Raw genomic sequence first — 24122 nt, forward strand, 5'->3', positions numbered from 1 at the left:
ATCTGTCTGCGCTCACTGGAGTCACTACTGTGCTTCAAATCTCGATCTTCTACGGGTTGGGCTCCTTGTGGCATCACACAGGATGCATCAGCCCCCATTGGACTGGTTCAGTCAGTGCCAGAGGGGAACACCAAGGAATACTCACGCCACAGAAGAAAACTTACAAGTATTTGAACTAAAAAAGCCATAAGGCACAGAGACAGTGCATTTACACAGGTTAACACTGAACTGAGACAAAGCAAAATGCTACAATTCAGTTCAACAGATGCAGACAAAGTTGAGATCAGGAATATTTAACTATTTTATAGTAGCAAGAAGTCCTGGGACAAAGCATCTTAATGCAAATGCTTTCCAAAACTTTCTGCTCCATTACAGAACTTAATAGTTTCATCTGATACAGGATGGAAACTTTTCTTGAAATAAAATTTCTCATCACATGAAAACTCTGATTTATTTTTTTTTTAAACCAGTGCTAGACTAGTAAGGATACTGTAATTCACAGTCGGTAAACATTCACCATGATTTCTCATGAAAGCTAAAAAGGAAGCAAAGTTTTGTCACAAAATAATTAAACTGAAGTGTACCACAAGATTTATGGCTTTACATCAAAGCAGTTTTATGTAGACTCTCTTTATACAGTAAATAGTTACATATAATATGCAGGACAAAAATATGACAGTTTCAGTATTTAATATCCAATTTAAATGTAGGTATCCAAAAGGAAAATTTTTTTTACACTTTTTTCAGTAGTCACTTAGCTCAGTAGTTGGCTGCAATAATCCTTACTGTTTTCAGGAACTGGATGGAGCTGTAAACACAAGAACTCCCATTAAAGTTAATGTATGACAAAGTTCCACTGCAACTCTCTGAAAAGCAGAGTTACTTTAAAACAAATTCAGACACTGAAGTACATTGAAATGTGTTGTGTTCTACAGTAAAGTTTAATACTCCACTGGTCAGAAACGTGATGATAACTTCAAAAGGCACTCTGAGTTAAACTACAGTAACTCCGGTCCACAAGCATTTTAGATTCTTGGTATTGTATAGTAGAAAAACTATATTTATTCAATACAAATTGCTTTAACCTCTGTCCTAGCAGTCAAATTATATTGCACTTTCAAATATTCTGTGTATGTTCTGATAAAAATCTAATATTTACATCTTGTGTTTGTTAAAGAAAAATACATTACTTTAAAATATTTTAATAACCAAGTTTTAACACTTATTTTTGTATTTCTAATATAACCAGAGGCTACGTCAAAGATACAATTTCATAATTAGCTCCTATTTTAGTAAACATTTTTGGTCCTTCAAAAAAATTTGTTATGTTGCAATTCATGTTGACAACTGATGTCAATGTTTGCCTGAACTTGCAGTAGCCAAACAGATAGAATATTTAAATAAATAAATACATAATTTCTAAAGTAGTAATAGCTTTGGAGTTTTGTAAACAAACAGTTATGGAAAGTCTGTAAAAAGACTCGGTTTGGCATGTTATGAATTTAATTGGCAATACTTTAGACTCTGCCAGGGTAGAAAACAGTTTGGTAGGCATATCTCAAATCAGTCTGGAAAAAATAAAAATAAAAAAATAAAAAATACTGATTGTTCCTTATGTTGTCATAAGAATAAATAAAAATGATCAAGGAGTAACATCATCCACTGAAACCAAAACAGATATTCATGTGATCTAAAAGAAAAAAAAAAAGGGGGGGAGGGGAAAAGCAACTCTATTCATTTTTAAACACAACCTAAAGGAAATGAACAAGTCATATACGATAACCAAGATTTACAGGATGCAAAGTTCGGCAGGTGAAAATGAGCACTATGAATTTACAGAAATACTGATTTAGACAGAACTGGTATCTTAGACAGCTACGTCTCACAGAAGACAATCATTGTTCATTTCTCAATCCAAATTCAAAGAAACATTCAAATCTGTGTTTGGTAAAACAAATTCAGCACAAAGCACTAGCCCTGATGAAATTTTGCTGACATCTAGGTTGCCCTACATTCCTGTTAGAACATGAGTGGTAATATAAAAGAAACATAACAGATGTACACTTATGCCATTTACATATAAATATATGTATATGCATATTCTAGAAATTCAGATGATGCCAGGAGGTCTCATACGTGTGTTGGATATATTTTATATAGTACAGCTGTAGTTTAAACGTTCAATTTCATAGCATACCCAAACTGGTTTAAATGTGCACCCGCTGTGCTTCTCTAGACAGTTTTTTATTCCATATAGAATAGTTCTCTTTTAGCTTTCATCACTAGAAGCTGATGGTTTGCAAGAGCAAAGAAAAACTATTTGTATGCTTTTGTGGAAAATGCAGGATTTGTTCTTTACTGTTGTTATTTATTGATGAAATGATGAAACATTTCTGTTCAAATAGAATCAAGAACTGTTCTGTTCAAAGTCAAGAACCCTGTTGGTAAACTTACTGTTAGTAGAGACTAAGAGCAGTCACAATATCTAATCTAAATGCTTAGTCTGTGTATTCAGTGGAGCCTTCAAATGGCAACTGAGAATCCAGTTCAGATGCCTACCCTTTCCTATTGCCCATACAGAGAATTTTTTCTAAGTTTGGTGATGAAAACTCCCCTCCTTCTCCTCCCTCCAAAGAAGAGAATTCAGGGAGCATCCAGTGTTACACCAAATTGATAAACCTCCGTCTTATCCGCTAATAAATTGCATACCTTCCAAGCAACAGCCAATGTTATTCAAAAGGAAACACCAAGAATTAATATAGCTTCATAATATAACTATATGATACTATTGGTCCATAGGTTAAACAGTTAAGCTGCAACTGTACTATACCTTAGCATACACATTAAATTCAATTGTTGTAACTGAGTTAGCAGCCACATTTGCCTTTTTCTTGCTCCTCGTTCAGTTGTTCTGTAGAGCTGTGCCCATTGGAGCGCACTACCCCTTCTGGGATCCAGGATTTATCCACACACCGTTCCATGCGCTTCATGATGAGGTCAAGCAGAGTATCGATGGCTTTGCTTACATTACTCCCATTAGCTGCACTGGTTTCAAAATATGGTATTCTGCAGAAGATTTAAAAAACCACAAATTTAAATCATACAGTTTATATTCACAGGAACAAAACCAATACATGATTACTGCCACATACTTAGAAAACACACAAAGGCTATTACTGATACTCCAGAGGAGAAAGGGTCTAAGTGCTCAGTGGTCTGAAATACAAACGAAATGGCTCACACTGTAGATGGGGCAGAAGGATAAGCATGAGGTTACATTGTAGAATCCACATTTTACAGAGAACCAGTAGGTATGAGTTCCCAAAGTCATGCTACTGAAGTCTGTTTTTCCAGTTCTGCTCACCCACAAGAGATTCAATTACTTTACATAGCCTTGTCTGCGTATCAGCATTCTCCTTACCCATCTCCACATCAGCTACAGCGCCAGTGCAAGACAGGAGTGCTAGCAGGCACGTTCCCCTGCAGGCGAGGCAGCAAAGACCCCGAATGTGGTGCTCTTGCCATCACTACAAAAGGTGTCACTGAACTGGGGCAACACTTGCTTTAAAATGCATGTCAACAGCCCCAACAGATGCAAAATGTTACTGCCTTAGAAGTGTATCTCCAGCATAGAAGAGTTAACGATAAGATATTCTTCCTTCTATTGAATTCACCAACCCCTCCCCCCCTAGGGAGCACTCCAATTCTCACATGCCCCCATCCATAGCAAATAACCACAGCCAAACATGAAAAAAAAACATGAGTAAGCTGCCAGGCATGCTGATCAGGGATCCAGATTTTGGGGGAAGCAGTGCATCCATGTTAAAATGGAGACTGCATACAGGATATTTTCTCCTCTCTTTTCATTGCTTTGAATGCCCTGTTCCTATCAAGATAGGAAAGGAGCAGATACAACTGTCAAGACAGATAAAGGAGAAAACAAAATGAACCAGGGGAATGGACAAGAGATACGAATTCAGGTTGTCAGGGTGAATGGACACAGAAGAAAGAACAAGAAGGGCAAGCAAAAGCATTATCAAGATAAAAGAAGGAGATGAACAAAGCTAGTACAAATGAAAAAAAGCTTAAGGAAGGGGAAGACTGAATAAAAGAAGATGATAATAGGGATGACTGAAAATACAAGTCAGAGGGGCAAAAGGAGGAATAAAAAAGCAGGATACAGGAATAGAAAGATGAGGATAATTATCTCCAGTGGATGCTTATGTACTTAAAGAGGTTGATGAGAAGGGGGCAAGAGTGTCAAAAGAGACAGGAGGAGAGTGATAAGCAAATAAAAAGTCTAGTGGATGTTGACGTTCACCAGGTTGAAGTTAGTCACTGCTTTGATGGAGGATGACTACAGATGGAAGAAGAGAACACCAAGCAGTAATAAGCAGTAGATGAATGCAGAATATTCTTTCCATTATTTTTTGAAGCATAAGGTTAGAAGAGTTAACTTTGGAGTCAAAGGGAAGAGGAGGAAGAGGAAGTAAGGGGAGGAAAATACTGGGGGTTTCTATCTGTACACTAATGCCAGGATAAACAAATGTAACTGGTGTCAGGAGCAATGGATAATAAATAAGTTCTTATTAAGAAGAAGGAGCCTGCAGACAGTGCCATGCCCCGAAGGACACCATTGCATTAACTAAATTTAATTCCAACTCCTGCCAGAAAAAAATTCTGACTCTGGCGTAACAGTGAAAGGGCAGATGCCTGCTGCAGTACTTTAAACTGTACCCTAAACCGGTAGGGGACCCTCATTTTAAAGGATTTTTACAGAGAGAGAAATGTATTATTTAAGGCTCCCTCCAATCATACCCATTTTAACACTAAGTTATGGCCCATGTTGTATCAGACCCGACCAGAGCATTTTCAAGCAAACACCTGTGTGCTTTCCCCAGCGTGCCCCCTCGCGCTGGGGAACTGCTCCCAGCAAGCGACTTCCAAATTCTCCTCAAACTCTTGCTTTTCTAGAAGACTTCTGAAAGCTCTTGACGACGTTTAGGCTGGGGTGTGGGGATACCACTTCCTGTGGTGCTGATTGCAATCCTCCGTGCCGCTGCATCTTGTTTCAACCATTTCAATTTGTTTCAACTGTAAACTCTATTTAAAAGGTTTATCCTGTGTTTGCACAGTGCTCGGCCCACCTAGGTCTTGGCTAACAACAACAGTGTGAGCACCTTGGCATCGGCCATACATTACCACTTTTCACGACTGCCGAGGGTCAGGGTGTTTCGACAGTTGCTCTGTAGGCTTCGGCCCTCGGTGCTCAGTGCTCCCCACAGGGTGGTGCTAGAGCAGCTACCTTAGGGCTGCTCCCCAAGTGATTGAAATAATCACTTCGTAACTTTAAGTATTTCTTGTTTATCTCTAATTTGCAAGACTCAGTGAGTGGTCAAAAATATTATACTCCTGTCTCAGTATCTATGTCTCCTATGAACATTTTCAAAACACATCACCTACTAGTACAAGGCCTTTCCACAGGAGCGATATTCAGGATCACACACTTCTGTCATGAGCAGACTGTTTGCTGTGGCAGGATTTATCTTGCTTCCTCCCAGCAGCATTTGGGAAAGTCGAGCAGCTATCCTGCCTCATCTCCACGGGGCAGAGAAGGCTGTAACTGCCTGCAGATTGGATGTGATCTATAACTTTGACTTTTAGTTCCCTATTCCTAAATTAGGTTGGCATTATCAGCCACCATGATAAACGTTTCATAAATCGCTTTTTGCAGAAGGTGAAGTGCCATGCAGAAAGATCTCTTTCAAATCTTTAAGAAATTGCTACATGCCATCTGTTGCTGTTCAATCCCAAAAGTTTTTGCTCCTTCATAAGCAGCCAGTTAAAATACCATATGCACTTGCTGTTAGCTGTGTAATGTGGAATTCAAACACGCATTTTGGTAGGAGGAGGAAAAAGGAAGCAGGTAATATTGCACTCAACCCATTTGTCTCTAATACACAATTAGCTTCAGATTTGCCTCCCTCCCATGATTCTTCAAGGTCAAGGAGAGCTAATTTGTGACTACCTCTGTGATAGCAAACAGTGTGGCATAACAGGACCAGGCCTGCAGAACAAGCCAAATAGGGCTGAGGACCCAAAGTTCACATTATAGGTGTTTTGCAGGTCTTTGGACCAGCGCTATTTCAATGCCCTGAACTGAATGCACATTAGCAGCTGGAACACATCTTCTGGTTTAGTTTTTATTTGAAAAGAAATCGAGTTCACACGCTACAAGGCTACTCCACAATGTGGATCAAACCATCGCAAATGGCTCAGAAGACTTACTTCAAAAATACATATCTGACCTTCACTAGAATGCAAATATAGTCCAAAGATGAGACTCATGGAATTGTTAACAGGGTAGAAGAGTCCTATGGAATTTACTATCAGAAGAATCCCATCAGAAGAAAGCTTTGCCACTGTTCCTTTAGGGACACATGACCAGTGCCAGTAGGGATGGGGAAAGGCAAGGCTGCTGTCTCCTTCAGCTGGCCTGACTGATGTGCAGTTTTGGGACTTCCAGGGAAAGATTAAGAGAGCAATTAGATGTCTTCAAGAAAACACGGCTGAGGATTGAGTACCTTTTGAGGACAGCTGCTAAGAACTCATCTAAGGTACAGGTCCAGCAAAATTCCTTGAACAGCTGAAGGAAATTCAAACAGCTGAGAAGAAAGGGCAAGGAGGGGAAAGGGCAGCACAGCACACCACGAACAGCTTGGGGAAGCACATGGGGAACTGTGGTCTGGACCAGAATCACTCTTTTGTAGGAACCCAGCACTCTATAAAATAAACTCTTGGGATGCCTGCAAGTGGTCCAGAGGCTCTCAAAGAAACTGAGGCAGCATGTTTCAACAGCCATGCCAGTTACAGCAGCTGCCCTACAACAAACTTTTGTGATAAAACTTAAACTGTAAATTAGGATATCATTGTTTAATACTATTCTTGTTTTCCTCAAAAATCTGAGAGAGATGGGTTCTCTGTGCCCTGTAGAAAGCCTCAGCACAGGCAAGAGCAAGTTATACCATTGTTATTCATCTGCCTTCCCAGCTAAATTCCACCTCTTTTCCAGAACATTTGTGAAATGATTTACTTTGTTTCCTACCAAGGAAAGAAGATCACTTGATCTCCAATGCAAGATTATTACAAAATCAAGTATGTATTTTTAGGCAAAGCAAAAAACATTGACCTCTGACAGAAACAAGATATTATACAGGCCAGTTAAGTGTTCTAAAATGCTTATTCTCACAATAACCTTCCAGTATACAGAAGTGGCACTAGAGAGAGCATATTTCATTTTGCTTTAAACAGAACAATAACTGGAAGGAAGTTACTTACCCATATTTTTCTGCAAGTTCCTTTGCCTCTTCTTCTTTCACCATTCTTTGGTCTTCCAGATCACTCTTGTTTCCACATAATACAATGTCAGGGTTTTCACAATATGCATGCATTTGTAGCTGACCTAACAACAACAACAAAAATCAGGCTCACATCTTGCTGTTCTCACTAAGAACATTAGTACATTTAAGGGGACACAAGAACTTCAGGAAGATGACTCTTAGAAAGAGAGAAAACAAGTGTATTCTCTGTTACCTAGCAGGATTTCTCCTATTGCACAGAGAAGTCAGAGAGCAGGTGGACATCCACTATCACACACCCAGTGAACAAGTTGGGAAGCAAGAGCCTGATAACATTAGCACAGAAGCTGTGTATTTGTAGCTTGAGGAGTTGTGCTCACCAAGCATCTTCAGTGAGCTGCTAGGAAGGGAGAAAGAATACTTTCCCTCTCCTGATGTGCCACGGGTTTGGGAACTGCTTCCCCTAGACACACCAGCCTAGCAACATTTGCTTTCCATTAAGCCTTGCTGGCAAAGCTGAAGCTGAAGCTTTGCATAGGCTTTCCACAGACTTAAATTCCTGAATGACACTACAGTCAGGGATACAAAGTTTTCTCAGCTTGCTTACATATACATTCAAAGCTGAATTTCAGGTAAGCACTAGACACTACCACTAACAGTTATTACAATTATGAATGCAACATTTACTTTCTTTTTCCCTAGAAAGCTTTAAAAAACAGAATTTTCAGTTCCAACTATTTCTCAGTAAGGCCTCCATATTTGCAAACATAGCCCTGCAAGCAAGAAAAAAAAAAAAGCCATACTTATCCAGTTCCTGACGTTGAGGAAGCTTTGCTCATTTGTCAGATCAAAGAGTAGAAGAAACCCCATTGCATCTCTGAAGAAAGCTGTTGTCAGGCTACGAAACCTAGACCATTGAGGTGAAGTTAGCTGGCACATCTGATAAGTTAATTTGAAAACATAACTGTATACAGTTATAAAACTGAGGTAACTTAAAACTCAACTAGCTAGAAAAAAATATTCATCATAATTATTTCTGCTGATGTGGAGATTGGCTAACATGAATTGCTAGCATTACTGTGGCCTGATCCAGGGCTCAGGAAGTCAAGGAGACCTTCCACTCAAGCCTGAGAGCTTTAGATCAAGCCCCATATTGTAAAGCACACCTTAATCAAGAAATTAGAAGAAGAGTAAAGTTCATACAACACTGAAATTTTTTACTGTGCAGATCAGTTCTTGATTTTAAGATAATCAGCTGCAAGGATGCTAGTCTTTTAATAGACAACTAGAAAAGAATCCTTTGACTTGACTTCATCTGTCTGACTTTCCCAAGACCTCAAGATATTCACAATAACAACAACAACAATAATAATAATAATTATAAAAGGTTTAGAAATAGCTACATTAATTGGCCATGAAAAAAGTACACTGAAGGTTTCCATAAGACAGAAAAAAATACAGTTTTAATGTTTTAATTTAGCACAGCTGTAACTTAATAAGTACCCATGGGAAACTGCTTCCACCACTGTTAAAACCAGAGTAAGAGCACTTATCTGTCAAGTCATACAACTAAAATACAACAATCAATAAATAAAATTCTTATACTTAGTTGTGTTTTGTCTAACTTCATGACAACCGCCTTACTTGCTAGATAGAGAAAAACAAACAAATAAAAACAACATACCTTTCCTGCCCTGCAGTATCCCAGAGCTGAAGATGTATCCTCTGTCCTCTGCCACTAATGCCATCTGGCCCATTGGGTCTATAGACCTACAAAAGGCAAGTTTGCAAGACAGCATTAGCAATCCATCCTCTATAGAACAGCAATAAAACCCTGATATTTAAAGTTGTTGAATGAAGCAAAACTAGCATTTCTGACTCAAGGCCCAACTACAGCTCAAACCTTCTGCTTTATATGACTTAGTAACAGGGTTGCATTTTAATTATGCATGTAGTTGAATATTTAAAAACAAGAGAAAAAGTGAAACTGGAGAAACAGTTTCCAATAGACCGTGGACTCCAAACAGATATTCAGAATGGCCATTGAGTTTCCTTAGGCAAGTTTACTTTTTTATTTCAATTTTCTATTTTTTACTATTATCTCATATCCTGTTCAAATTAAAATGTAATTATAAGAGAGCAACAATCAGATCATGCAATCTGGCAATATATTTGTACAACTAACAGAACCTCATTAGCAAACACAATATACTCATAAAGATAATGACATTTCTTCTTAACTGCCAAAAGACTGCTGAAAAAGAGCTGAGGGTAGATCTTATCATATTCTAGCTTATAAAAGCAGAAATTGGATGCTAATAATAAATGCTGAAGAGTTTACTCAGCACAAAAGCATAAATAAGGACATCTGTTAGCTTTGGAAGGATCAGATAAAAATAATATTCGTGTATTATAGAACACTTCAGGTTGGGTTGTCTTCTTTTCCTTGAACTATCATTGTACCTTAGATTACTGGAGATAGAAATATATCTTTAAGGACATGTAAGCTTGCTGAATTTGTGGATAATGTGAATCAGGTTGCTAAACATAATCCTTACTTTGAGTTACCAAATATATTAATCGAGTAACCCCACCACTTCTATTGTCCCAAAAAAGGAATACTAACTTATTCAAGAGACCAGCGTCTCATCAGGATATTTATTCCTTCCCACTACTGTGGTGCAAGTCACCCTTCGAAAGCCAGTTTACACAATGTCCATTTCACCATCCAGGTTTCTGGACGCTGGGGAAGTCGCAGTGGGCTGCACTGAAAGGTGTGTAACACTGCTGCAGGAGAAAGGAAAGGGCACAGTGCCACCTCCGTTCCTTAGGGCAGTAAGGACCAACATCCAATTGGTTATAACATAGTGTTCTGCGGCCTCAAATTAAAAATATGTTTGCCTTACATTTAACAACAACTCAAGAGTTAAAAAAGCCTTTCTATTTTGTTTTTCACAATTTTTCTCTGGTACTGGTAACTCCTTAGGAAGCGAGAACAACTCCTTTTACCATGATATACCATTTCATTCTCATTTTCTTAAATGGTTTTTAAATTAACATTGCAGTCTTTGGTCACTAGCCATTTCAGTTCAGAAACAGCAAAACCATTTTTATTTCAGCCCAATCAGTCCTTGCATAGAGAGGTCACCAACAGAAGTGCTACTTGGGGTAGTATGAGCACAGTTCACCAAGCAGCTGTGCTCATCAGCACTGGCTAGAGAGCAACGAGAGGTTGCTGAGAATCAGCTCTTCTTATTTTAAGTTTGGGGGAGCCAGGGGGGCAGACTACTTTCCTTATCAGGAGATTAATTACACAGTAACTGTGGATTGCATGCCTCCACACAAGCATCAGAAGGTTAGATTTTTTCAGAATAAAACCTAGCCATCATGAACATAAAGACAGCTATAGTTTTAAAGGAGCGTACTGTTTGTGAAAACTCACCACTCTCTTTTCCCGAAAGTCAATGCCCACCGTTGTGATAAATTTGGAATTAAATTTGCCGTCTGTGTACTGGTAAAGAAGGCTGGTCTTTCCTACTCCAGAATCACCAAGTGCTAGAAATTTGATGAGGTAATCGTAGTCCCCATCAGACATAGTGAGAATTCAGGAGACACCTTAGAAAGCAAAGCAAAAAGCATTAGTTATTCAACAACTGTGCTAAAGCATCTTTTGCCACATGTTTAAAATACAAATCACTATTTGAACTACAAAGAATCCAGTAGTGGGACCAATTCTGTACTCTTCTACACTGGTTTCACATTAAACTCTCAATTATGGCAGGTATCAGTATCAAGTCCAGCTGGAAAATACATCATTTATTTTTTATAACGCTCATCTTACTGCAAAGAGGTGGCAACACAATTTTAACTTCTTCAAGAAAGACCGAAAACCAAGGTCAAAGAAAACTCTTCAAGATATCTGTAGCATGACTTGCAGAACTGTTTTAATCTGTGTGGAAGCTGGAAGAAACTACTTTAAACATATCGGCAATATAATTCTGATCTTGCGTTCACTGTGAGATTATTAATATACAGGAATAATTCAGATCCCCCACAATATTTAAATAAAAAGGCACCATATTGCCTCAGACCTTAAACATTTATTGAACTTTTTGTGAATACATAACAAGAGGCTCTCAAAGTAGTTTAACTAAAGTTGGTTCATGTCTTCTTCTGTGTGATAATCATTTTCTATTAATAGCTATGTTTCAGTGTCAAAAAAGTCCTTTCATACCAGGAGGAAAAATAACCATGCAACATTTTCTTTCAGTTTGTAATGAAACAAGAGAACAATCTTCCAATTTTAAGTTTTATTCCCGGTAGTAGCAAATCATTTAAACTAAGTCTTGATATCTAAATGTCATTAAATAACACACACATTTTTCCATGGCCTATACACATTTAAGACATTTCCCTTTATTTTTTTTGCACCATTGAAACAATAATCACTTGTAAGATACACTCTGATCGAAGTGCAGTAACTAGCTAGAATTTACAACACAATCCCTGGAAATTTTAATGTACATTAGAAAGACTGATATAAGCGCACTAGTACTTTCCCGTTGAGCAGCTACTGAGCCTCACTTCCCCCAAAACAAACAGTAGTGAGCTGCCTTATGTTGTTTTCAAAGAAATGAATGCAAAAAGAGAAGCCTAAAATAACCACTCTAAAAACAGCAGAAATCTGGCATAAGACTGCCTTTTTTAAAGGAGGGAAATAAGTACCAAAATATACAAAAAGATAGATGATGAAATTAAAGACAAATTAAAATTTTCTGTTTGAAGTGTAAATAAGTATTATTAGAACTGCTTGTAGCTTGAACTAGATAAAACTACTCATTTCAGGTCATACACAGCAGCAGCTTGCATCAATGGCAAAACACCAATTCATTTCTTGAATATCAGTTCACAGCTTGAGGTTTGGAACAAAACTCCATATCTCAAGTATGTGGGTGTCAATCACCACCATTAAACTAAAGTCAGAATTATCTTTAAAGCCTTGACTTTATGTCAGTTCTGCTCTTGGTTACAAAACAGAACTGTGATTAGTTGACTTAGCCATTACTGGACTAACCATGATCCAGTGAAGACAACAGTTGAGTTTTACCAAGAAGTTCTCCAGCTGAAGCGTCAGTGGAAAGCGTTTGACACCTTACTGCCATCTCCAAGCTTGAAATCTCCCTTCTGCCAGTCAAAGCATATTTTACACTATGCCATCCACCACAGTGAAACCTTGAAGGACTAGGGCTTACCTAGTATTAGCTGACAGAGTTCACCCTCACTACCAAGCCACAGGCAGCTAATTCACTTTCCACTGTTGCATTTTAATATGATGTTTTGCAATAGAGTAAAAGGTTGGGGGAAAAAAAATGCACTAATCATTAACAGTGACCTTTTTACGTAAGTACACCAAAACTGCAGGTCTGCACTCACCATGTAGGTCTGCAAGAGTGGTCTATTCAAGCGAGTACGTGGAACAGACAGTGACACGCTGACGTAAGAAAATTTTTAACAGAAACGAAAAGCCCTTATTGATCTAATACATTCACACATACCAGCAAAAGTCTTTTTTGTTCTTCCTCAAGAAGGGAGAGGATAAAAAATAAAATAAAATAAAATCAGATCATCTACCTTGCAGCTCTACAAAGCCTCTTCTCATTGAAACACATTAGAAGAAAGGGAAAAATGTTTTAAAAAGCAAACATGCAGATTTTTATTAAAGATTAGATTTGGTTTAGACTTCCGCCTCTTATACAGTGCTCCTTTTGCCCTCAGATGTTCTGCCAAGAGTAAAGGGCTGTGTAAAATATAGGGCCCCTCTATTCAAGTTCATGTTATTTTAGCTTCAATACCCCTAAATCAATTATAGCTTAAAAAGGCAAATCTTATGACCAGTATATTATGCAAAGACAGGCTGGCATCATGGTTTTTATTATGCTATTGCCCTCAGACAGAAGTATTTGCCTTGTCTTCCTGATATTTTGTTAGCTAGCTGTAGGTATACAGAACATATCTCTGATAAGATAGGAATGATAGTGCCACCTGATCACTGTAAACTAATTTATGTTATAAGAAAGCTAGTTTATTTTGCACCCTGTTCAGGACCTTATGGAGGAAGAATGGGCACTACAGCAGTATCACTATTAGCGGCACGCACGGAGGCGTAGAAACCGTTCCGGTTCAGGCCTGCTAAGAGTTACAGTAAAACCTCAGTAACCCTCCACTGACCAGAGCTGGATGAAAACCTTTGGTTAGACATGGAGGGGTGGGGAACACCCTAAAGACATTACTATGTCATATCAGATTTGTAGAGTATCCATTTGTATAAGCATGCCACACCACGAGGACTACTTTAACCTCAATTCTCCATATGGCTGGTAACAAATGCAATTTGCAAATGACTGGTAGTGGACTAGGAGCTCTTCACAGCAGGTGCATAAAAACGTGTTCTCAGTGGTGATCTGGAGAAGGAAGTTCTCTCCTTTGGCTTTTGAAATGCACACACCTTTCGCTGCACCCCGTAATGTCACTCTATTATTCAAATATCTCCGGGGTGTGGTTCTTGTGAAACCCTGCACAGCTAACCTATCCTTGGAGACATGCAAAGAGTTATTTTCACAGCAGTTTCAAGCCTTGTCCTCCTCCCTGTACAAATATTTAAAAAGTGATCTCCACCCTCTGCTTCTAAGACTTGCAGTCCTAGGGGCCAGACACATCCAGCTCTCTGCTATAGAAATTAGCATATATTCACAGCAAAAGTATATTCATAGCAAAAACTGCTAAGGAGTCTTTAAAAGAAGTATTAAAGTTTCCAGTATTTCACATGCTGTTTACTTAGTTTTCTTTAATCTAATTTGTTATTACATGTGGCTATGCTTTCACAGCAGAATATTTACACGCGCATTCACAAAAGGACAGACGTGACAGAATCAAAAAGGAAGGCAGCTTCATGATCTAAGCCGCTGTTTTGAAACGCCTACCTCCCTGAACTCAACAGAAGACAACAGGCAGGATTTTACCCTGTCTCTGTAATTACTAGCTCAAAGGATCAGATCAGTTATACATCTTTCTAACTGGATAAGCTCACCTTCTTGCAATTCAACTTTAAAAACTTCAAAAATGTTAAGACACTTAAGAAATCCATCAAGCCTCTACTATTTGGCAGTTACCTGTTTCCTTGGTCAAAATTCTCTGTTCACCACTGCTTGTGTAGTCCATATAACGTAGCAGCTGCCACTCACCTCTGTCATACTCTCTATCTGTATATATCATATGGGAGACCTGTGTATTTTAAAATACAGGCCCTCCCCACTCTTCATTAAGTAACTGAAAGCTGTTTAACCAAGTCATGGACCTGTTACTATAAACTCATCCCATTTTTTTCTTGTCTTTCTATCCACATTTCTATACCTCTTGTATCAGAAGAGTGGGAAGAAGGAAGAATCAGAGAAAAGGGGTGATATAATTAGAATTTATCAGGTCTACAAAGAGGAAAAAAGTATGAAATCATTGTAGAATGATCATTTCCCAAAATTATTTTTAATAATAGTCCATAGCAAGCCCTCCAGGGTTTCTACTTTTGTAACCCCCCACCCCCTTGCATCCCTTTCAACTCCAGCATTGCACGTAGCCTAGCATGCAGATGGACAGGGACTACAAACAAGTACCACTGGCCTTTTACATTGCTGATGAGACCTCTACAGCTGTCACTTAGTCTGTGCAGGCATGACGGTCCCCATGGACCTCTCCCCACGCACATCCAGATCACGGTACCCTGCCAGAAGGGATGCTCCGCAAAGCAAGCGTCGCTCTTGCTCAGCGCAGTTCCCAGTCCCAGAGTTTCACATTAACGGGCATCAGTGTTACAGGCTCATATTTGTGCCTCCAGGACATAAGTATCAGAATCCTACTGTGCAATAAAACACTTGAGACTATGGCAGCATTGCTCCTGGATAAAATGAGGAAATTGGCTTGGCATGCAGGATTTCTCCCGTGCAGTACAGGACAGCGAATACACTCTCTGAACAAAAAGCCTTGAACAGAACATGCAATTCCCATGTCATTACACAGCTGGAGGAGGGAAGAAAATGAAGGGAGAACGAAGGCACAAAGTAATAATATAGGAAAACATAAGCAAAAATAAGCATTGATCTACAAATGAAAATTTACACAGACATACACAGTGAAAAATCTAGGAAATCTGTACATGCTCTTAATCAGACAGTCTTCAAGCACATCAATTTAAAATAAAGGACACCACTTACCCCAAACTCTGCTAAAGGAATAGTTAGGGCTAACTGAAGACACTACTGCTAGTAGGAGACTTTCGTAGCACCGCCTGTTCAGCGCACAGCCACCAGGCTTACGTGTCACCTGTTTGCATTCCTGCTGATGGGTGCTCGGAGATAAGAGGTGTGCCTCAGGTCTAAGGAGGGGGCTGCTTCACACTACAGCTGGGAAGCAATTACACAGTTCACATGTCCCATTTATTCCTAAAGGCAAACAGCATTTCAGAAGAGATTTATGCATGACCTACCTAGAAGCAGACACAAAATATCTGCTAAACCTGCCACAAGCCATAAAACATCTTTGTGCGAGAACATTTTTTGTCAGAAACAGTGTCGTCGTATTAATGATGCAGTATATGGATCACAACTGTCCAGTTCTGTTCATAGCTTTATGTCTTTTTCTCTCGGGTGAGAGGAGGATGACAGCAGCCTCTACTGTGAACTGCTGGTTTTTATCTTTCTGCCTTGTACACAGAGGTTTGAGCACATCTTGCTGCCCCTTTGGTACCATGGTGAAAGTCAGCTTTACCATAGATTTCTAAAGAAAACAACAGAAGAGTTATTCCTTGGCAAAGTCTGGAATGTAAAGGAATTAAATCTGACTGACTTCAGACCACACCTGCAACACCACCCATTTCACAAAGTAGTAATATGTATTTAAAGGAGACCATTTTAGACAAAAGGTAGAAAGAAAGGAAACGTTTCTTTTGGGGTCCTTTCCTCACCACTCCACTGAGCCCTCCAAGAGCAAAACACACTGTTCTGTATGAAAATATTACAATGAAACCATCTGACTCAACCCACTCAGACCCCTCATGCCAAATGAAGACGATTATTTATACATCTCAGACATCACCCTAGGATACTAGATCTGCAGCACAGCCAAAGCTATTTTCTAAATAGTATGATATATCATACAGAGACAATGATAAAGGCACAGAATAATTAGAATTTGCCAAGTAACACAGATTAGGCCTATAATTAATTCACATTTTAAGATATCACAGAATTTCATCACATTTTTCTTCTGGGGAGGGGGCAGACTCTTTTGTAGTCTCCAACATCTGCAAGTGTCACTGTTTTGAGGTAGATGTTGCAGACAAAGAAAGATGAATCATGTCTTGGCCTTGCTTCCTCTGTTCAGGAAAGCCTTGACCCTACTAGAATAGAGGGAAATGAACTGGGCTATGTCCTGGAGGTAGGAGCCACACTACAGCAAAGTCTGCACGTTCTCCGTGCAATGCAGAACAACCCACCAAAAAAGGCATGAGCGTAGTGAAGAAAAGAGATATATTCTTAGGGACCCATCCCAACAAGAGTAGCATGTAACAGGAGAAAGAGCCTCAGTCTGCTTTAAAAGCTTCCACTGTGTTCATATCTGATTGAGCCATATTTGTAAATATACTGTGAAAAAAAGTCTAAAAAAATGCTTTGAAAATGAAGGTTTCCCCAAATACGGCTATATTCTTAAAACAGCAGCTAAGGCTTCATGTTCATCATGAAAGAGTTGACGTGTATTGGAGGAAAGGAGTCCAAGCCCCACATGGACAGAAAGGGAAAACACTGCAGGTCTCTCAATAGGCAGTGTGTGAAAACAAGCACAGGGCAACAATGCAGTTGCACAGGTTGGAGCATTCTGCAAGTGCAAGTAAATTCACACTAAAAAAAAGCTTCTCACTTGGATGCTACGCAGACTTAATGAGCTAACTTCAATAGCTGTTTTCTACGTCACCGGATCCATCGCAGCAGAAGCCCAGAGAAGGTGCCCCGGCCAGCAAGGGAAGCCGTTCAGCGCCCCGGCGCCCCAGCACCCGGCAGGGACCGCGCTCCTGCCCGCACGGCCCAAGCGTGGCAAATGGCCTCACCCCGCTCTGCGGCAGCGGCGGCACCTCAGCGCCTGCAAAACTGGTCAATGTCAGACACTTGCCAGCTCTGTTGTAAACAAGGAACAGGGAGTTAAACGCACTTCCTTGCCAACACTTCATAAAAACTGCCCTTGGCTAAAAGCTGCCAGATACGTGCAAATGTGACACAAACAAATTATGACAATTTTTTTTTTTTTTAATCAAGCACCTGCTATACTGGGGGAAGAAAGTTAATAAATAAGCACTTCACAGTACTGAAATATTCTGAGCTCCATTATTTTTTTCTTAGGAAAACATATGACCTGTCTGGCTTTAATTTTGGCCAAAATGACATTTTCTGGGACTTCCCTGTAATATAAATAACAGGAAGGAAAATACGCTTTCCTCTCATAAATGAGAGGAAGAGATTCATTTACTCTGAACATTTATCTTTTGGTTACTCTCAATTGCTTTAACTTAACTTGACATTTCACCGTCATGCCCTTTTTAGCTTCAACTATTAAGGAATTACAAGGGATTAGATCATCAATATCTACGATTGCCTCTTTCTTGGAAGGATCCAAGTGATTTTGAGGGCGTTCAAGGTGCATATAGGATTCTGCAAAACCGTGTGCAAAAGATGAGTTGCAAAGCTTTAGTTTGCAAATGCTGATGTCACTTCTGTCTCAAGTGAAGATGTTCTACGACACTGTCAGCACTGCTGCAAGTGCAGAGTTCTGCATAGGAAGAACAAGAATTGACAGGCACGCAAAGCAACAAGAGATGTTACAACTAGAGATGCCAGACAAAACCATGATCTCCCAACCAGAAAGGAGGCACAGAAGGGGTAAGTTAAGCAACAGGTTTGCAGATGTGGTAAGAAACTTCTACCTTGCACAACAGGGCAGGCAAGAAAACGACAGATTCTGGATTTCATTTCCAGAAAGCAAGTGAAAACTAGGAATGGAGAAGACAGGAAAGGAAACAACAGTTAGTTTTGCAACTACATTTGCATTTCAGCATAACCAAACCAAAGAAAAGGAGGTTGAATTTCAGTAGAGGATGACTCAGAGTTGCATACAGGAATGAAAGGCAGGATGTAACTGGAAAAAATTAGAAAATAAAACCAGGAATGCTGCAGGGGATACTCTCAGCATCATCTGTACTGAAGTATCTCTGTGCAGTTTCAACCTCTCTGCACAAACACAGCAAAATCTCCTACATCAGTTTTTCTTTAACATTTATAGTGCTTCATGGTAAGAAAAGGCTGTAGCTAAATAAGGATTTGCAAAAGTGTCTGGTGAAAACAGTTAAACTCTTTGAGAAGAGCTGTGTTTTTTGTGAGAACAAGAGCTTCTGCCTCCCAGGTTACCTCTCTGAACCCCCACCAGCAGCCACTTTCAGGTTCTAGCAGTGAAGCAATGGTCATGCATGCGAGTAAGCACCAGAGTAGACAAAGCAAAGATTTTTTTAAAAACAGCTCCATACTGCTTACTCTTTCCTCAGCCATTCAGCTGTTCCTCTGTTAAGGTCATTGAGCCGTAATGCATCACAAGGTATCAAGCCATACTTTTCACTAACTTATAAATGTGAAACTCCAAGTGAGACCAGGCATCTTTCCTTAATTTGCCAATTCTAACTGCTTCAGGAAGGACCCAGCTCATGGCTTACCTACAACTTCAACTTAATATGTGCAGCACATCACAACACTGTATTTGCTCTTCATAATATTAGAGTGACATAGTCATACATAGACTTGCACATAATTTCCAACCCTTTCAACTTAATGAGTCTGGCTGAGAGGTGAGAAAAGTATATAGTCACCAAGAGCAACAAGAGCAGAAGTGCAGTTTATACAAACGTGCTGGTGGAGAAGTAAGGCTAGAAGGTTACAAGAAGAAATTAAGAGTATCACAGAGGTTTACAATTTCAGTGCGGCCAAATGGTCTCAAAGATACTGTGTCAGACCTTCGGACAGATGGACACAGATTTCCTAGGACAGGCTGATACCTCTCGGCCTCATTACAGCTCACTGGCCTAAAACTCTCCGCAAATCTCATGCTGGTGAGCTCCCTCTCCAAGGGGAGGTCAGGCCATTCAGGATGGCCGTATCCAGCTCCTCACAGAGCTCCATGTACCTGAGCCCACAACACAGGAGCTGCCAGGATTTCACCCACAGAGCTGTTCATATACACAAAAGCAAGGAAACACCCAGAAGACTGCCCACCCACCCATTCAGCAAACTGACAGGACTCCACGAGAGTAAGGAAAAAGGGTGTACTCCTAGTTCAGCCATCAGAAACAGCCACTGAAAGATAAAGAAGGTACTAAGAATCACACAGCATTACAGGAACTGAGCACGTCTTTAAGCATTGATTGCGTTTTCCTGGAGATAGAAATCTCCAGCAGATAGCTGGAATAAGCAGACAAATGAGAAAGCAGAGTACAAGGGATAGGAAAAGGTAAAAATCTAAAAACTGAAAAAGAAAACAACATGCACAGTTAGAATATGAGCATAGTGATATCTCAGAGAACATGTGTGCATGCACTCATGCTAAAGAAAGCATTAGATTTTATGCTCAGCCTCTGTGGATGATTCAGTAGACTGCCATACACAGTAGTAAGGCCAGGTTCTTTGTTTATGTCCCTCAAAGCACACACTCCGTAAACAGCCAGAGGAAAATATTCTTTAAAAATGTATATATAGTTTCATTCCTCCAGGGTAGGAAAGTTCTCAGCTGTCTTTTACCTTGTTTTGGAAGACAGATATCTGGAATACAGATAATGTCTCTCCAAAAGGTCACACTGCCAAACTCATGAAGGCTACAGGATGCATACTCCATTAGAGGGAAACGATCTGCCAGAGATAAATGATCGTGATTAGGTCATTAAGAGTCTATGGGGAAGGTCGGCAACAGACAACCCAAAGATACCTACCAATCACTGCTACATAAATCTGAAATCCACACAAATATGATACAAATTGGACTATAAAACAAAACTGCATAATTCACTTAATAAGCTGTGAGTAAGCATATGAAAGGGGTGGGGCAGGAAAGAGTTTCAGTGCAGAATTTAATCCACTCTTCTCATCCTTTGGATTTGGAAATACTTGTTTCTCTTGTTCTTTTAGGAGGTAAACTGCTCCTTGCTAATTGAGATTTTTGATTGGAAGATGCAACAAAAGTTACTTTGCTTTTTGCCAGCTGCCACTATTCCTTAGCATTATTGCTTTTCTACAACGTTACAATATGTCCTTATTTTTGGAGCAAGTTATTTGATTTAGTTCAACCACTGAGGGGCAGAGGGTGAGGTGGGGGAAGCAGCATATAGCATTTCCTGAATGCTGGTCTGGCTATTTATTTCTTGGTGGCTTCACAATTTTCTCATTGCTTAGATGACATAGAAGTGTCCAAAGATTTTTAAGTCCACCAGAAGTTACTCTGTCTACATCTGCCAAATAACAGGAAAACAGCTCACTGCCAGGCACTCTAACCCTTCTGGAGCACGACTGATGGCTCAGGTCACACTTCCAGCCACGAGTGAAAGGGTCCTGTCTCAGGCTGACAGCCTTTTCCTCAGAAAAATTACTGGCTATCAAAGTTATTGACTGAGCAACTAATCAATATCCATTTGTGATGAGCTGGAAAATCTGTATTATTTATGAATATTGGACATGACATTAGGAATACTAAGAAGTTATTTGTGGAAATATTCAATCAGAAAGGTTTCTTAAATGGATCCAGCAAAAAAGGCAAAATAAGTTTATAAATATCTGTGGGAAAATAAGGGAAACTGCCAGCTGAGAAATACCCTCTCTACTAACTAGAAAGTCTGTTCTTCCTATTCCTTAATCTAGAATCCAACATGCTCAGACTTGAAGTAAGAGGGACAGTCAGAGATGCAGAGCAGGGAATGGGTGCATGCAGATGGGGATGGAAGGAGGTGGCCAGACCGACAAAACCGAGGCTCACAGCAAGCATCCACTTCTGCCAAACTCTGACAAATCACAAGCTCTCAACAGAAGCAGTCTTGCAGGTGCTAAGCTCACTGGGCCAACTAGAGATTATGCTGGCAACCACCACGACGTGGATAAAGTCAGAGCCTTGCGGGCTGGCATCAAAGAAATGGAGAAGTGGGCCTCTTATTTGAATAATCTACTCTCAAAGGGTCTCAAGAAGGGCCTGAACCCTTGAATTCAGAGCCTGTAACAGCCGCTGTCTCAGAGACGTCTCTTCAGCCAGTTCTGTGCAGTGTTTTTTAGAAAATGTATGTCTGGAAACCAATTAGCATGCATGACGCTTTCATGTTTCGTAAATGCTATAAGAAGTTTAGAAATAATTTACTGAGCGTACTCTGGGTATAATTTGCTTGCTCCGTAATAAAACACCATTTCTGCCTGAAACGGACACAGGCCATAGTCAGGCACCTACTTCTTCTCTTCGAGAAGTTATTAACATGCAACAGAAAAGCAGAAGTCTTGATCTGTCACAGCAGGACAGAGTCATCTTTGGAGCACTGTTTGCAGCTCAAAGGTAACACTCAATCTTTTCCTCACAAAGCAAAGCTAAAACTACAGTATACTTTTTCATAAGAATTCAGAAGTCAGCCCACTCCTTCAACAAGTCACGAAATCTTTTACTTGTACAGTTGCAGAACTACAACAGACATTAACACTGTCCAGGCTTTCTACTGAGGGTCTGCAGTCTGCCAAAATGTTTAGACAGTCTTTTGGCAAAATGTTTGCCTCAACCCGTGTCCCAGCACAGCTTCTTTTCTAGAGCCTCAGGGAAGGCATAATTCAAAAGAAGCACCGATTAAGCGGGCTGAACAGCACAACACAAAGCTTCCATTCAAAAAGCCTGTTGTTTTTCAGCCCAAGTTGCCGACACTATTCATCTTGCTACTCTGATCAGAATCCCATATTCTTATGTGAATTATAATTCAACCTTGATACACAGCAAAGACAGTTCAGATACTCGGCACAGCAAATGAGTTCTTACACTAATTCTTCTCATGGGGGCATGCATGAGCCTTGCAAAGACAGCAAAGAGAATCACAAGCCTGGTGCCACCCTTTGTCTGTGTTATTTGTACCAGTTATTCTCTGCTTGCAGGCACCAAGCGGGCTGCAGAAGAGCACCCTGGCTGAAAGCTGGCAGCTGTTGCCAGGGTTTTTCATGCTGCAGATGCCTTCCTCGAGAATTCTTTCTTAAAATTTTATGCAGACATACAGTTTCCCTAAGTTTTGCTTTAACAAAGAGAATTGGCATACAATAACTGGAGATTTCCTACCTCTCCCCCACAAAACTTCAATTAAAATTTTCAGAATGTTTCTGCTATAGCTAAGCAACAGCTTAGCAACAGTGAGCTTACAGCTCAACTGAGGCACAAGGGTGCACCTCTATAACCTGTGTTTCAGAACAAATATACAAAGTTATTCTAAGAAAACAAACTACCAGTCATCAGATTTCTCTAATTGATCCCAGCAGTTCCTATATAAAAAAGTACATCAAAGAATCTCATATGCAGTTTTCACACCACGGTGGATTCAGTCTGCTTTCCTAACTGAACAGCAAGTATGAAATTCAGTAGTAAGGGTCAGAAAATCTCAAGTTAACTGTAACAACCTAACCTCACGTAGTGATTTATTAGTAACTCATATATTCTACAATATGACTAAGAAAGGCACCACACCTCTAAAATGCAACATAGGATATAAAGGGCAAGTAGGTATGAAAAAAATCTTTTCAGCTACAGATTTCTATCTACAAGTCACAAGAAGCTGAGAGCATGCAATGCACCGTCCAACAAAGTTTCTATTTCGAAAGACTACTAAAATAGGCAGTGCTGTTTCATCTTCTAATAAAACACTGACTTTAGTTTGCAGTGTTTGGTTGACTTCAAATCAGTGCATATGATTTCTTATAGAAGGAAATAAATATCTAGCAGTAAAATTACAATAAAAACAACTTCAGTAAGTGAAAAAGAAAATCTCGGTTAGCATTAATCAGTACAGCCCCACTGATTTTAGTGGAGCTATGCTAACACACACCTACCGAGACTCACTCTGAGAGAATTCCCAACTCAAAGATCCCCATTCTGCTTCTATTTATGTCAACAGTTGCACCATACTATATCAAAATTAAATTTCTGCAAAGAGACTTTATTCCTATGACACACGCCCTTCACAAAATTCAGAAGCAGGAGCTAAATTATTTCCTGGTTATGAAGCCAAACTTTATAGACCAAGGAAAAGTTACTCTAAGTTTTTCTCCTTAAAAAGTTATTTCTGCTTCCCTTTGACTGCAGCTCATTTCCTTGATTCTCCTAGGATCTGGTCCAGGTCTTCCTCTTAGGAACTGCTTGTAGGATGTTTTGATTTCATTGTTAAATTCTGTGTAGTTTCAGAACTTGCGTTGATTGTCTTTTTACAATTAAATAAAATAAAAAAAGGGCACAAAATTTACAATTTCTCTTTGAAGACCTTCTTATTTTCAGGATTAACAAATTCCTAACTGAATTAGTTTCCTAGTTTGTTTTTACCAGGCTTAATTACTTAGGCTGCTTTAACATACATGCTGGAACACAGCAAATACACCAAAACCCCATGGGAGTATGGGAGGGGAAAGA

The 24122-nt window shown here is 39.6% G+C and overlaps 1 protein-coding gene across 5 annotated transcripts in view; it reads right to left on the bottom strand.

Annotated features, from left to right (window-relative positions):
* Positions 1-277: 277 nt before the first annotated feature.
* Positions 278-24122, bottom strand: part of RAB27A (RAB27A, member RAS oncogene family) — a 39539-nt gene continuing 15694 nt past the window's right edge. For 3 of the 5 annotated variants that reach the window (XM_067305456.1, XM_067305455.1, XM_067305454.1), the window contains 6 exons: positions 10801-10973; positions 9043-9128; positions 8162-8265; positions 7339-7462; positions 2831-3066; positions 278-808 (listed from right to left, as the gene is read on the bottom strand). In XM_067305456.1, the coding sequence (XP_067161557.1) occupies positions 2868-3066; positions 7339-7462; positions 8162-8265; positions 9043-9128; positions 10801-10953 (666 nt within the window). In that variant the 5' untranslated portion in view covers positions 10954-10973 and the 3' untranslated portion in view covers positions 278-808; positions 2831-2867. Of the gene's footprint in view, positions 809-2830; positions 3067-7338; positions 7463-8161; positions 8266-9042; positions 9129-10800; positions 10974-15622; positions 15709-24122 lie in introns of those variants that run through there. The other 2 variants (XM_013957282.2, XM_067305457.1) reach the window with 2 other exon arrangements.

This window comes from Apteryx mantelli, chromosome 15, assembly GCF_036417845.1.
Source record: "Apteryx mantelli isolate bAptMan1 chromosome 15, bAptMan1.hap1, whole genome shotgun sequence".
Classification (NCBI taxonomy): Eukaryota; Metazoa; Chordata; class Aves; order Apterygiformes; family Apterygidae; genus Apteryx; species Apteryx mantelli.